Here is a 15,792-nt window from a genome sequence, read left to right as displayed (position 1 = left end):
TAGAGCACAAACAGCTTTTGTTAAGTCTGATTTGGAGGATTTCCTGATGCTGGCATTGAAATCATACTGGCATCATGCAAAACACAAAGAGACAGAACTTTGAAAGCACTGTTAAAGATGTATTGCCATATGTTAAACAATTTGGCCAAAAATATTTTCTTCATAAATAAGTGAAATCATGACATTTACATCCATAACAAATGATAAAATCACCATCTTACACAACACACTTACTTAAGATGAACTTCAGTGCACTGGCGCTGGGGAGCAAAGCAGGCAATTGCCCAAACCTTTATTTCAATTCCAGTGTGAAACTGTTTATTCCTCATGTCCCAGACACCTTGAACTGGTGTAGCAATTGCTTTATTCTGGAAGTGGAAGGTAAAAATTAAACATTAATGCAAAACTTGATTGATGCTAAACAAAAATTAGCTTTGCTTCTATTTCCCCCCAACCAGCAGGTGATTTATACTCTCAGGTCATTCTCTCCCCTGAACAAACATCCATCCTATCTTGTAACAATCATTTTATCACTGTAGAAAGACAGCTTCTTAGCCAGGTGAAAAATAAAGCTCACATTGTTCATTTTTATTGCTGATCATTGCCTTTGGTTGTATTTATATATGGAAAGTAAGATTCATGCTTGGTATGGAACATTAACAAGAACCTAAATTTCTACCGTGACTTTACAACTGCTCAGTGAACTTTCCAAAGGGGAAAAGTTCATTTAAGTACTGTGAATATTTTACACATCACTAAGTAGAGGCAAATATTGGTTCAATGTCATTCACACAACTCCAGAAAAAATGTGAACAAGCTGAGAAAGGTGATCAGTTATTCAACTTGGCCCTGCCCAACACTTTTATTTCTCCCACCAAGCAGATATTACTGGGATGGATTATCTGGAGAACAAGAGATGTTATAAAGCAGCTGAAGTAATTTTGGTGATATTAATTACATTAATAAATATTGATAGACGTTTTAGACAAGTTACCATGATGTCTTTCTACTCACCTAGCAGCAACAGCTAAAACTTCTGGGAATTTTTCAGGACACACACATGAATTTGATAATGGATCTTGCAAAGAGCTGTGTCTGCTGAAGGCAGTACCTCCCCACTTGGACTTTCCAACATTCATCTGCCATTAAGTTCCCCCAACCTGCTGGTGCCAGAATAGTTCATGAAAGCACTCCCCTAACCAGGGTCAGGCCTGGGGTACCTCAACCTGCCAGTGAAGGGAGGTTTGAGCTAATTTGCCTGAGTTGTCCAAAGAATTTTAGGCAGAAGACTCAAGATCCTCTCCCATGATGGGTTACAGAGGCACCAGAGTCTGTTGTGCACAGGGACAGAATTATATTCAGCTGGCAGTGCATGAGGTTCATCAAAAGCCTCCACAAATGAAGTTATCCCAGTTATCAAAGCTTTCATCTTGCATAAAAGTCACAGTATATAACTGATGGAAAATCCTGTTTCTCAAGCTTATTTTAAAAGACATCACAGGAGAAAGACTGTCAGAAAGGCGATCTGAAAAGCCATTGTAAAATAAAAACCTGTGGGTAAATACTCCAACAGGAAGGGATGACTCTGGAGAAAGATATGCAGATAGAGATGACACCTTAAGACAGCTGCCCTAAACACAGTTGCTCCACCCAGAATATTCAAAACCAAACAGAAATTCAGGAATATTTCGGTATATTTTCAAATATATATAGTGATAATTGAAATTGTTCTTCTCCATACACATTGATTTGAACCACTATTTGCAGGCTGCTTCTTGCAACACACAGTGTAACAGTGTTTGAGGCAAAAAAAGGCATTTTTAACCCAGTTTTACTTTCAGAAATAAAACAGCAATTGAGGGAGATGCAAAATGGCCAATACATTTAAGGACTTTGAGAACCTAAATGTAAATTCCGAACATTACACCTATGACAGCTCTCTCATGGCACACAACACAATTAATTTAAAATAAACACATTATAGAGGCCACTACCAGTTCCAGCTGATGCTGGAAGCCATCACAGACTGTACAGAACCCACTGGACATACCCTGCCTCCATAGAGGATTGAGGGAGGCTGTAGGACTCTGCCAGTCACGTCTGTCATTTCATCCTTGACCATTATCCCAAATTCTCGGACGTAAGGATCGGTGTTGAAACTCGCACTCCGCATCTGAAATTGTAAAAATATACAGAGCCAAGCTCATAACCTGTGTGCAGTGCACAAACACATCAGGCCCTGCTAAGGGCGAGCAAAATTAAGCCCATTCCTACATCTGACTCCCATCTGACACAACACTCACCAATTTGCTGATCTCTCCCTGCCGGTCCGGCGCTGATCTGGCAGTGGCTCGAATCATAGTGGAAGTTTGATTGTCAGTGAGTTTCTTTATGCATCTTTGTCCTGCCACTATGTTGCACACCTGAAATATCCCCACAGAAAGGAAATTACAAACACAGTCCAACTGTTTTTTTGGCTTTTCTTTCACTGTTGCACTACAGAATTTCTCAACATTTGGCTGCTCAAAAAAAACAATTGGCCAACATTTGAACCCTTTTTCCCTCTGACCCCCTTCCCCCAGCCCCCAGAATTCTCTATGAGTTTACTTGCCTCCAGAGGAAGGTATGTGTGCTTCTGCTCCTGTCCAACTTGTAAACATGGAAGGTGAGGGTAGCGTAAAACTAATTTATGCCTGTCCTTAAAATACTGAGCTACAGTGCATTCAACTGTTTGTCCATTCTCCTGCTGACGTGGGAATCTGTTGGAAAGCAAATATGAAAACAGCTATTACTCCATGCAAAATACTTTCCCACAGTTCCTTAGTACACTTCTGGGCACAAGTTAAGCCTATTGGAAGAGGATGAAACAAAGCCCAAGCAATTAAACACCAGATTCAGATACTGAGCCGTTATCTTCTTGTATAAAGCTGATATCAGTTTTGTTTGTTGTATTACTTCCTTAAAAATGGGAGTCAATGCCTCCATATTCAAGTTACCTGCAAATTTTGGGCTGGTGATTAAAAAGAAACACTTTTTCCAGAGGAAAAATAGATTGCCAATAAGCAACATTAGGAAGCCAATCCCAGCTGGCACCACTTTTCTACTCCTGTTGTGGGAAACTTTAGGCTACATATAGGACACCCTGTTCTTCCAATTTTGAAGAAATCCATAAATGACAGAAAAAAATCCCCAGCCAACCAAAAAAAACCTCCCAGATCTAAACCAAAGCAATTGGTTCAAATGCCCTGATACTCATTACAGTATAAAAATAGAACAAAAAGAACAGCAAAATTGGGAAAATCCTTTGAGGTATATTTAAGGGTATTAACCAAAGAAAGCATCACTTTTCAAGGCAACTTTTCCCACCTCAGTAAGGCAGGCAAGGTATTTTTCCAGCCTGAGATCAAGCATATGCTTAAAAGGTAGGAAAATACTTTACGTTTGGTGACTTGCTGGTCGTCTGGTGACATTGCACACTCTGTACTTCCTTTTCATTTGTCCACAGTGTGTTATCTCCACCTTCAGACCTAAAAATTAGAAAGCACAAATCACCATTTTTCCAAAATCAAGGTGTCAGCCCTAAACTGCTACAAAAGACCTGTAAAACAGTGTAGTAAAGCCATTCTATTTAGCCCCTAACAGCAGCCCGGACAGAACTCAAAAAGCAATTTACAGTCTTAAAATTCAAACTCCTGAGCTTCAGCCAAAGTTCAACCCAGAATTTCAGAGCCAAGAAGAAATCCCAAAGCCCCCAGAGCTCACTGATGACGCTGAGCACATTCTGCAAATTCCAGTTCTGTACCTCTAAGGAAGCCCAGGACGGGGAAAGATCCTTGAAACAAAACCCCTTGTTTATACTTTCTGTCTAAACATACAGTGTCTGTAAGACCTCCAACTCCTGCAACTGAGCCTGAGCTAATGAACTGGGGGTGTGGGTGGAGCAGAATCCCCAAACAGCCTCTCTAGGAGCTCATGGGAACGAGGCCACAGTGAAGCAATTTGGTGCCTGATTATTTTTTCAAAACATTTACAACCAATGCAAACTCAAGATTTATTTATACTTTCCTTGCTAACTTCTGGTTGGGCAAAGATAATTTTGTTGACATTTTTTGGAAACACAAAAGGAAGGTGCAGGATGGATTTATGGAGTTTTTAAAGTTGCTTGCTTTCTACCAGGAATATCGGGAAGGAAGGATCTTCATTTTGCAGAAGAAACCTTCAGTGAACAAAACCAGTAAGATTTCTTCCTCCTCTTTGATTCAGACACTACACACTAGAATAACTCTAATTTACTTCCAGAAGAGTATATGCAGGACAGATGCCTAAGTAGACAAAAACACATTGCTAAATTATAAGTAAAATCTGGAATATGAAAACCCTGACATCAATAACTAGAAAAAATTAAGATTGGGTAATTAAAAAAGCATGAAATCCCAGTATTTGTAAACATTTAGAATCATCAGATTAGGAACTGAAATATCTGCCATGAAACTGCAATTGGCACTACTTATAGGTTTCAAAAGCGAAAAATATGAAATTTTTGTCTCCCAATAAGGCAACTGCTGTGGAAAATATTTAAAATGCAGTGGTAACACATCAGACAGAATAAAGCAGCTTTATATAATTTATTACCTTTTATTTCTTTGGTAAACTTTACCCTTTGGGAATCTGTCAGAGGTTTTTGTTGTTCTTCAATACTTTTGAAGTCCAGAACTTCACAGACAAACTCAATAACTGGCTGTGCTTTGTAAAATGCAGTTGCAGACACTGCAGACAAAAACATTAATGATGTGTTACAACAATACAGAGGAAATTCTCAAGAAATCCAACAAAACAAATGGAGCTAAATTTTTGCCTTTCCATTAAGGAGCAAGAAGAAACAAGAAAACATTTTGTACTACCTACCATCAATATTTAACATCATTTTCCATAATGAAGGTCTGACTGACTGATGGAAGCCAAACCAAACTTCTCTGCCACCACCCAAAGGATTCGAGCACCCTTCTGATGCTGTAAAAAAAGATCTCCCCACAGGAGTATACCTGCAAGAAAGCAAATAAACCCACATCAGGAAACTAAAGCAAAAATTGCAATAAAGCCGTAACTAATGGAAATTCCTTTTCGAAAAGCACAGAAATGTCAGTGTTTAAAATTACCAATAATCTGAGATTCTTGGCAGGACTCAGGTTACACCTCTCAAAATCCAGCTTGTTACTGTAAGAAATAGGCTACTACTCAAGTTTAAATTTATTTTCAGTACACCCCTTAACATATCTACTAATTCCAACAGAAAAGCATTAATAACTTCAGCTGGGCTTCCGTAAGAAAAGAATTAAAAGTCTCTGCTATTAAAATACCAATGTAATCATTTCTCCCCATACTCTGAATTATAGACATTATGTGAGGGTAAATAAGTGATATAACAAGTATTTCTGATCCATCTTTCATCTTGATAATTAAGTACTTCACATTTAATAGCAAACAAATCATATCAAGAGCCAATGTGTTCCTCTGAACAAAGGTATCTGACAGTCTGGGCTGTTTTCTGTGCTGTAAAACCTGATTAAAGTAATTTTACTTTTTTTATCCTTAATTTGAGGGTAAAGTCAACATACTATAAGGCTATTTAAAGTCATTTACATATACTTAACTCATATTACCTGTTGAGAGCTTCGATATGGGAAAGTTCAGCCCTACTAAACTTTGTTCCTTAGCTTCTAACTGAATATCATTTGCACAGTGGTCTTAAGTGATTTGTTCTATGGCAGCAGAATTAAGCCCAGTTATCTCCTGGGCATGACTGAAAATGCTGTGGGTCCCACTTGGAAAACAAACCAAATAATTTTCAAGCTTTTCTTTCCTATCAAAATAGCCACAGGGGGTGACATTAATGCCCCCCTAGCATGGTAACGTTTATACAAAATTGGCAGTAAATATCTGTCCAAGGACACACAGGAACAGGGTAAGAAGTTGTCTTAAAACCACCCTTCCACGTCTACCAGCCTCCAAGCACTTCCCACCTGGGGAGAGCCTCCTTCTCCAAGGCTACAGAGGAAAGAGGGAGATAGCAGAGCCCCCCTGACCTGAGAGCACACAAACATGGGCCCAGTCTGAAAACCTCTGGGGAAAGGGACTTGGGTCCAGGCTGGAAGTTCCGAATTCCACCAGATGAGCAGGAAAGCACTGACTGTCTCTTGCCTGAGCCTGCCATTGCCACACGGCCACAACTGTGGCTGGTCTATGGGAGCACCTCCTACCCAAAGAGCCACCAAAGCACTCACATCACACCTAAACCACATCAAAGTCTTCCCCTCACCTCATGGAAGGCAAGTGCCTCATCACTACATCCAGCGCCTGGATGGTCTCAAATGGGACACTCGGCAGCCGACCAGAGAGAGCATCATGTAAAGCCTGCAAACTCACACAGGACATCCACTTTATAGCCACCTTAAATATTCTGTCCTTTCCTTCTCCTGGCAGTGTGACCTCCAGCTCCACCTGCAACAATACCAAACAACAAACCAAGATGATTCTTTCCATTGAAAGGGGGGAAAATGGAAGGGGCTCAGAAGGGACAATGGATTCTTCTGAACAGCGCCACGAAGCAGGGGAGGAGACAAAAAGCAATGATGAAGCAACAGCACACATTAGGTAAAGCCTCTTTTTACAGCTACATCTTCCCAAAGGGGTATTTCAGAAGCCTGGAGTGCCTCCCAGCTGGCATCTCTCTCCCTCTGTGAGGCAACACTGGAATTTGGAGGCGCTTGGATCAATGGGGAGGTCTCGGTGAAGATCCGATAACCTGATTTCAGATCCCTAACATGTCCCAGTGCATCACCACTCGTGTCAGTTCCTGCATGCCTAAAATAAAACATGGGCTGTCACCACCTGCCAAGATTCATGAATTTCTGGTATTTGCTCTCGAGAGCACCAGAGTGCTCTACATACTACTGCTGAACACACAGTTCAAACAAGAGAAGACAGGCAATAGAAAAACAAAACCAAAAAACAATCACCAACCCCCCAAATAAAACAAAAATACCACAAAACCTACCAAGCCGAAATTCTTACTTTTAAATACCCAAGAAAGAATAAACTACAACACAAGTACCAGTGATGGTACAGGCAAGAAACAGGGGCACTTCTTTCCCATGGTACACCCTACTTTGAATTTTTTGTCTAAAAAACAGTGGCAAACTACATTGTGGTAAATTACTTCAGCCAATTACTTGGAATTATTTGTAATGCTGATTTCTCCTCTTTCTTAAAACAAAGAAAGTCTGAGCACCAAAGTTCTTAAGCCGACTAAAATCAAGGCTTGTCTGAAATGATCAGAACGTCTGGGAGTGACTACAGGAAATACCAAGATCAGAGTATCCTTTGTGCTGGATACAAACAAAAACCTTGTATTTTCCCCTGCTAGGGAGTTTGCAATTTAAATATAAAAGGCATCCACTTAACAGGCAAACTGTAATTAGCAAAAATAATAGGTGGCTAACAGCAAACTAATATCTGCAAACATCTGGCCTCTTCAGCAATTTGCTTCTTCAGTCCAAAAATAGGAAAGAAATATAAAACACAAATAAGAAGCCTTCCCGTGTGCCCCCAAAAATGAGTTGACCATCTACTGTAGGCACACAAAATTAAGATTACAGCTGCATCTCTCCTCTAGCACAAACACCATTCCCCAGGGAGACTCGAGCGGAGGAAGGAGCTGCACAGCTGTGGGAGAGCACTGGGAGCTGAGTCTAACCGTGGGGTCACTGCTGAGAGTCTGGCCCAGAAGGTCAACCCTACTGAAAGCTGTGCAAAGAAAGGGACAGGTCTTCAGCTCACACATGCTGGAAGCTTTCCATGAAGTCTTTTTTTCCACCAGACCATCAAAAAGTCTTCAACTTGCATCTCATTTACAGCAGATGGAAGATGTCTGTTGCACCTGACCTGCATTTTCCTTTAAACTTCTCCTCCAGATCAAGTTTCAGAATTCCTGCTTGAGCAAGAAGGTGTCCCTGCCCATGGCAGGGGTTTGGAACAGGACAGCTTTTAAGGTGCCTTCCCATCCCAACCATTCTATACTTATTCCCAGTACTGTTAATACACAACTCATCTGACTATTAACCACTATGGTGCCCTTAACCTAAAGAAAGGATTTAATTTTACTTTTTTTCCTCTTCTGTTTTCAATTTGCAAAACTCCTTCACTATGATGGAATGGGAGATGAAAAGGAACCTGTGTTGCAGGTGGTCCCTGGTGGAAATAAAAGGCCCAGGATCTCTTCCAGGTGCCCAACTGCAAACACCAGTTAACTTTAGCAGAGATGTGACTGCTGAATTTGGCCCAGACCAGTTTTGCTGCTGGGTCTAACTCCAAATGAGTTGAATTAAGAGTTACTGCTCAAATAAGTAAGGTTTAAATACAACTTTCCTGTTTTGTTTTGGTTTTTTTTTTAATAATTAAATATCTCACCCTATTTAAAAAAAAAAATCTCAAAAATATAAAAAAAAGTCCTTAATCCACATCCCACATCCAAAAGTTCACATATACTTTTAAGCACTGCTAATCAGAATTTTTCGTCTCTCAGTAATATTTTATTTATCCCACTCTGTGCTTTTGAGGACACAGTAACACATTCATGTTTGACAAAGTAAGCAAAACACGAAAAAATTAAGACAAAGTAGTTTTAGATGGGAATTTTACTATCTCCTTTACTATTAGGGATAAACCCTAAAGCAAAATTTAAGACTTGTTTTATTATCTATCCCCAAATAAAAAAAAAGTTACTAACCTGCTACCTTGTAGACCCACTGCTAAACTGCAACAGAGTTGACAATTTTGCAGCTAAGGGAGCTAAATGAAAGGGATTTTACTGTCAGGACATGAAAAATCATTAAGCCTGTAGAAAAACGTCAAAGCCATTCTTAAAAAGAATAGGTCTTGAAGCTGATGGGGTCTGAATGAGTCACACAAATCAAGGTATCACTGCTTAAAAATTATAAAGATCAAACCTGACCATGTGTTTCTGAGGAATTCTTAGTATTCCTTCTTCTCCATAAAATAAATGAAACATCACATGATTACTTTATCATGCTTTGAGCATACAATGTACCTTTTCTCTATTAATCCAAGAGCTTTTCCCTCCCAGGGATTCAGAGGAAAACAGATTAACAACAAACTATGGATGTAGGAATGAGCTCTGCTTCTGTCATGTGCAGAGTCTTTAGCAGTACTTCAGAAAGACAAAGTCAGAGGACCAAGTCTGTGGCCACAGACAGGATTAACATTTTCCTTCTGGAAAAGAGAATAGACGTAGGATTTCTGTATCAAACTGCTGCTCTGTTCATTCGTAATTACTGTTTTTCTAATAAAAGACTAATTAAGATGTAGGTTAAGATACATCAGTTGCTCTTGAATCTTGCTAGGTGAGAAAACTTCCAAGTTCAGGTAAAATTAAATTCCAGTTTTTGACTGTAAAAGGATGTTTTAGGGAAATACAAAAGTAGAGCAAGAATTGAATACAAAGCTGCTGTTAGAGGTGACTTGGGTTTGCTGTGTAGAGCCTACAAGGAAAGAGGAGACTGTTAATATCTTCCTACCCTGGCAAGGTCCTAAACACTTCCTTCTTCTCAATGGGTACAAGTAAAAAGTAAGAAAAGATCATGTTAATATTTACACATTCCATATTTGTTCTGAAAGGTAAAAAAAAATGAAAACGTTAAAGAGTGAAAATAAGGTACGATAAGGAAAGAATGAAAAGAGATGTGATAACCATAAAAGCAAAGCGGAGAAGTGTTTCTATACAAGAAAAAGTTATAAAAAAAGCAGAGCTGTCAGCAAGGACAAAAATACGAGCACAGAACAACCACTATCAACAAGAGATGAGGACAGAGTGCATTAATTAACTTAAAAGAGCAATAGGAGGGGAAAAAACCTTGGCAATTTTGTGTCAGCCCTCTCTGTTTAGCATCAGTTCTTCCATTACCAATGTATACTGCAAGTAAATTAAGATCTTCCTCTTAGATTAATCACTGTATGTTCATGAATCTTTTCAATACGATCCTAAATGTAATCAGATGTGCAGTAAACTTGCTACATTTGTTATGTACAGAACAGTCAAAAAAAAAACCCACCAAAGAAACCTAATCTAATTATGCAGGAGGAAAGTCCTAATACCTACAAGCTTTATAGTGGTTTAAATCATGCTTAAACCAATTTAGCACCATGTAAAAATTCCCTTCATTAAGCTAAATTTCCCCACGTCTGATTTAAAACAGCTCAAGATTTATCTCTATTAGCTCCTTCCTCCAGGGTAACACTAATACATGTAGAGCAGAACAATTGAGAAAGCCCTATACCCATGGGAAACAGGGAAAAATTAGGAGTTTACTGAAAGTGAGCCTAAATGTGAGCCACAGATGAAACCACCTGAACTACCCTCATGATAAACTCCACTACAAACACTCTCCTCAGTGACCACTCCAAATAAGCATTGCTCTGGCATGATTGGGAATGATGAGATGTTCCTTCTGTCTGTGCCTGATGACCAAATCGGACTCCATTCCTGATGCTTTGGATTTTACAGCCCACACACACTAAATTATATGTGGTAAAACTGAGGTGTAGGGACAGTGTGCCAGCAGGAAATGCTCTTGATGCCCCAATTCCTTTGTGTCTGTGCAAATGAATGTTGTAACCTACACCTGGGAAAAGGCTGCTTTGAAGATTTTGTTAACTCTGTCCCACCCAAAATAGTTAGCAGAGCAAGTAGGATCAACTTGCATCTCATAAAGTCTCATTAGATCTGAGAATTAACTTGATCCCTGTTCATCCTCTATAGATAAACCATTTTTTACTTAACTTTACTTATTAAATGCAGAACTTGTCATAATGTCTATTGTTACTCATCCATAGCTTGTAAAGTATAAGGCAACTCTGCATGCATCCAGAGTTGTTTAAACCCCTAAGGGACTCTCATCAAGTATCCTTCCACCTTCGGCAAATACTTTGCAATCTTGTGTGCCAAACCTGTAGGAACTGGAATATTGTACGTGAAAGCAAGGGGAAGAAAATCTCTAAGACTTTTAATTATTCCTTTATAGCTTTCCCAGACATTACCTTATCAGTTAACGAAAAATAATTAACACTGGAGTAGAGACTGACCTTTACTGCATGGCATTCACTTAGACTGGGGGAAAATAAAAATTACACATAGGAGATTAAGAGCTTGATTCAGATAGACCTATTAACTCTGTCAAGCATAGCACAGGCATCCAATATGAGGCAGCAAAGACCAGTCTGAACTATTTCACAGCTGCTGAATTTCAGAGGGCTTGAGTGGTTCCCAGTTTCCACATTTCTCTGTATTTCCCTTTTCCCCTTACATTCTATTTTTGTCTACTTAAGTTGCAATCAACTCTTATGAGGTAGAACAGTCCTCCTCTGTAACTGTGTGTAACCCACAGCAGAAGGGAACTACTGTAGTACCAACAAGAATGACTGTGCCCTCCCTCAGGGACTCACCTAAACGAAAAAAAGGCACAGAAAATTCAGTCTGGTATTAGATCACAGGTGCATAGACTAAATTATTTTCTAAGGCTTGTGTGTTAGCATGTTCTAACAGAGTCCATTCCACTTCAGCAGTCGATGGGCACAGGAGCAGCCACAACCAGTGCCCAAAGAGGTCACCACGCCACCGGAGCTGGCAAACAAAACCCAAGTCCTCCCCAGCTGCCCCGGGGCAAAGATTGCAGGTCTTAACCTGTTCGGTGTAAACTGGCTCTCAGTCATAAAGGATTAGGGAGGAGAGGTTCCAACACAAGCAGCAGAGAGATGAAGGAGCTTCTTTCAGCTACTGATAGTGAGAATAAGCTTAGAGTGGGCCTTGATGAGATTAGTGAGGTGACACAACAGCTTCTTGCTGCCCAAAGCAGCATTTTCCCTCTCTCTCCCAAATTTAACAGTGCTCTCACTTTCTCCCTAGTGCCACTCTGGAGCTTGTGTGCTGTCTGGGACTGATCCAGCTCCCCAAAGCAGTAGAAACCACACCAGTGGGGAGAAAGAGAGGGAGGAATGAAGTGATATAGAAAAGGGAGTGACCACTGGGATAGCAACAAGCTCACACTTGTGTCCTGGTAAAGCACACCCTGAGCAGAGTGGCAACAATACAGACATCTATTCCAGAAATAGAAAATCAGAAACAGAATCAGTTTCTATTAGTTATTGCAAATATTCTGCAAATAACCACACCTCTAGAAATTTTTCTATTTAAAACTTACTTTATCTCTCCCAATGGGAAGTGGCATAGCTGTATAAAGGTTTTTTCTTCCATCAAACACTGGCTTGCGATCCCCAAAAATCTGGGTTTTAAAGTGCTGAACCATATGCTCCACTATTTCTCTGAAAATGCAAAAAGATTAAGTTAATCCAACTTTTTACTTTGAATGTTAAGTAGCAGACCAATACTAACACTAATATTTACCAATAGAGGCATTAGGTAACTGAAAGGGATGTCCACTTCTGTCTATTAAAGGCAAGATTTGTCGGACTGATCTGAATTGAAAGTAACATTTTCTCAGACTGTTTTCTTAAAGCTGCTGTTTTTAGTTTTTTTCAGATTTAAACTTTCCTTCCTCTTTTCTGTGACCTACTGGAAGTGGTGAAGTGAAAGCCCGTGCTCTCTCAAGCTCAAAACAGGTGTATGGTAGACCCTGGGGCTTCAGCTCCCCCGTCCCACAGCCCTTTCTGCAGAGGACCTTGGACCAAAGGCTCAGTAGCCTGAGCAGCTTTCAAAAATATCATTATCCCAGCTTACAGCCCCAGTGCCAGGACAACAGTTTATGCCAACAATGACAGTGAAACGTTTTGCAGCTCACTGAGGAAAATAACTTTTAAATGCTTTTTTTTTCATACACACAACAAAACTGGGATCCATCCAACAAAACTGGGTATGTGCATTCAGTGGGACCTGTGGATATTAAAAGTACACATTCATTTAAGAGTAGCTGGAATTAAGTTGCATGTTTGTATGAATGGGGAAACCACTCACACAGCTCTTGTCAAACCACAGTGTTTACACACTGGTCATCCAAAGCAGTTCAGCAGCCAGTGAGAGGTCAGTTGGAATAATAACACCCTTTGATGCCAAAGGTCTTTTGTTCCCAATATCCCAGAGAGATATCCTTCAGGCTACCTGTAACACCCAAAATCCATCAGCAGTCGCAATCTTAACATACAGCCAGGGGCAAAAGGGCATTAAGAGGTTAAAGTGACACAGGAAGGAAACCACTGTTCCTCCAGCACTGCTGACAACCACCAGCTCAGAGATGCTGCAGAGATGCTTTCATGCACCCTGACTTGGCAAGGTGATTAACCCAGCACTCAGGTAGGTACTACAGTGCTGCAAAATCTGAGATGAAACTGAACTCATTCAAGAAGAGAATTAAGACTGTTTTAATTGGCAATTTCTTTGCTGTGTCCCAGGGTTTATCTTAAAGTAAGATGTACCCACTGAAAGAAACTCTGACCTCCTGCAAAGCATGAATCAAACATGACCCAGTAATATCTGCCTCAGGTTTGAGTATCTTACTGAACAAGTACGTAACTGGGAGGGTGGGAGGAAGTAGGTACTTTTCAACCTTGAGTTTAAGATTGAGAATGGAAACCCCACTCTCTTCCTGAGCAAGTTCTTCTGATTGTAAACTGCTTTATATAAAAAATGAACACTTCCACTTAATTAATGTTTTCAAGCTTCAAACCACATCCACATTTAGCAACGGTGCTTCTCAGCTGTGGGTGGAGATATTTTAATAAAAAAAAAGCTATTTTCTACATGTGAAGTTAAAAGAAGAGTTATTTACCACTTCACTAACTTCAGCCCTTTGGGACTACTGTTCTACCAAGCTCATGCAAGCTCACCAAGAACCCTGGGCTGGCGACTGCAGGCAGAGTTCACCTTGCACAAGTCCTCAAAAATTAAACTGAGAGCACCCATAGTGCAGAATCAAACTCACATTGCCCACTCTGACTGCTCAACTACGCAAATGTATCTGGCCTTTCTGCCACATGTACAAAATTGTAGCCAGACTGTACTAATTCAGGAGCACTTTGTCCCAGCTGTGTGTTTTCCAGTCCTGCTTCAGCTCATGCCTCAGTGTGGAACTCGCATGTACAGTGGATACACCCTGCAGTGGGGTCTGCAGGGTCACAGTACAAGCTGGAATAAAACTGAAGAACAAAGCTGGTACAGATGAGGGAGTAGAGCAAAAAATAACATCTCCCTCTCTCCTTTCTAGAGGTTACAACATATGAAGTAATGATAAAAACCACTTACTGTATACATGCGAATTATATCACCAAAATACTAGAAACATGTAAGCCAGCTGTAAAAAAAACATAATCCAGAATTGGAGATGTGCATCCTGCATAATCCTATATATATGTATTTATATATAAGCACACACAGAAGTACAGGTATAGACACAGGACCAAGAGGTCACAGCTCACAAAAACCCAGGTGCAGGTGAGTGCAGATACATCTACAGCACAGAGCAGTAAGCACTCAAAAGAAATAAATATAACACACTTCAGTAAGTGAATCCAACTTGTATTCTCACCACACTGCACTGAGAAACATCCAACACACCACTGCTGAATGCATCTATGGCATCTCTGCTTACTGCAAAAGGTGTTTAATCTGCATAGATCTGTGTACCTGCTCCTCTTAGCACAAAAGAGGAGTGACTAACCTGACAAAGCAGAGCAAGTCATTAGCTGGCATTGGAGAAAAACCTTGCTACTGAACAGAATCTGCCTTTCCAGTGAGAAAAACTGCTTTAGTTTTTTATGGCAAGCACCCATACACTAGACTGTAAGGGAGGTGATCACACAGAAGACACACAAGCTGTGCAGCACTTGGCTCCCAGAGGAGCAGCAGAGGCCATCGGGATCAGCCAGCAGCAGCTGGCAGGGCTGGAGTGATGGCAAGAATATCAGTTAAGGAAAGCAAAGCTCTCACGGCTCCCACTATGAAAAAGTGACTGCTCCAAGTGTTTTGCAGTGCTCCAATGCAGAAAGGGCATCTCAGTGAAATCAGCAAGAAAACTGGGCAAGAAAAGAGTTCAGCTTCATACACTTAGCAATGGTGTTTGCTTTTAAAATTAACCTCACTTTTCAACTAGCTGAAAAATTAAACTTATAATAGATCACCATAGGAAAAAAAAAAACAGGGCAGAAAAGCACAGCGATGCTGCTTTGTGAAAACACTCATTACCAACTCCTCAGTGCAACAGTGAAGAATGCCCTCGGGTTCAGTAATTCACATTAGGAAAACCGTGGCTTTCGGGTTGCGTTTTTTGACTCTACACTTTGCTCATTCTCATGACTGCATATTCCACCCATGTGACCTTTTTCAACAAGGAAAGGCTTTGCTCTTGAAGATATAAACAGACCATTCCGATCCTCTACAGTCAAGATGCAGTTATGATGATGACACTTGTGGTTTCCAGTTGGTGCCAAGTCTCATTCTCAAGTTTCACTTCTGGCAATGGAGCTCTTTTTCAAGTCAATGAAGTTGCACACTGACTAAGAAGGTACAGATGCCAAATTCAAGCCCTGGCTGCTTGTTTCGCTGGCCAACTGATCTGTGTTTTCACCTTGCTATCTGTTTCAGGAGCATAGTTTTCCCTTACATAGAATCTACTGAAGAAGGATAATTTCTTACATGCTTTAGTAACTCCACAATCCTCTCCCACAAATAAATGGGTTTTGCCTCCCCTTGTGGGTAGGGACAGCGGGGAA

General features: G+C 40.4%; 1 protein-coding gene across 3 annotated transcripts in view; it reads right to left on the bottom strand.

Annotated features, from left to right (window-relative positions):
- The window catches only part of AGO2 (argonaute 2, RISC catalytic component), a 39,688-nt gene that overhangs the window by 23,244 nt on the left and 652 nt on the right, over positions 1 to 15,792 (bottom strand). For 2 of the 3 annotated variants that reach the window (XM_017746662.1, XM_017746663.1), the window contains exons 2-10: positions 12,273 to 12,393; positions 6,317 to 6,501; positions 4,906 to 5,042; positions 4,633 to 4,767; positions 3,440 to 3,527; positions 2,612 to 2,759; positions 2,304 to 2,423; positions 2,051 to 2,173; positions 235 to 368 (exon numbers count right to left, since the gene is read on the bottom strand). In XM_017746662.1, coding sequence (XP_017602151.1) covers positions 235 to 368; positions 2,051 to 2,173; positions 2,304 to 2,423; positions 2,612 to 2,759; positions 3,440 to 3,527; positions 4,633 to 4,767; positions 4,906 to 5,042; positions 6,317 to 6,501; positions 12,273 to 12,393 — 1,191 coding nt within the window. The remainder of the gene's footprint in view (positions 1 to 234; positions 369 to 2,050; positions 2,174 to 2,303; positions 2,424 to 2,611; positions 2,760 to 3,439; positions 3,528 to 4,632; positions 4,768 to 4,905; positions 5,043 to 6,316; positions 6,502 to 12,272; positions 12,394 to 15,792) is intronic. The other variant, XM_008643070.2, reaches the window with a different exon arrangement.

This window comes from Corvus brachyrhynchos, unplaced genomic scaffold (genome assembly GCF_000691975.1).
Source record: "Corvus brachyrhynchos isolate BGI_N302 unplaced genomic scaffold, ASM69197v1 scaffold89, whole genome shotgun sequence".
In the NCBI taxonomy this organism is placed as follows: Eukaryota; Metazoa; Chordata; class Aves; order Passeriformes; family Corvidae; genus Corvus; species Corvus brachyrhynchos.
The sequence above is the reverse complement of the archived record's forward strand: the minus strand, read 5'-3'. Positions and strand labels throughout refer to the sequence as shown.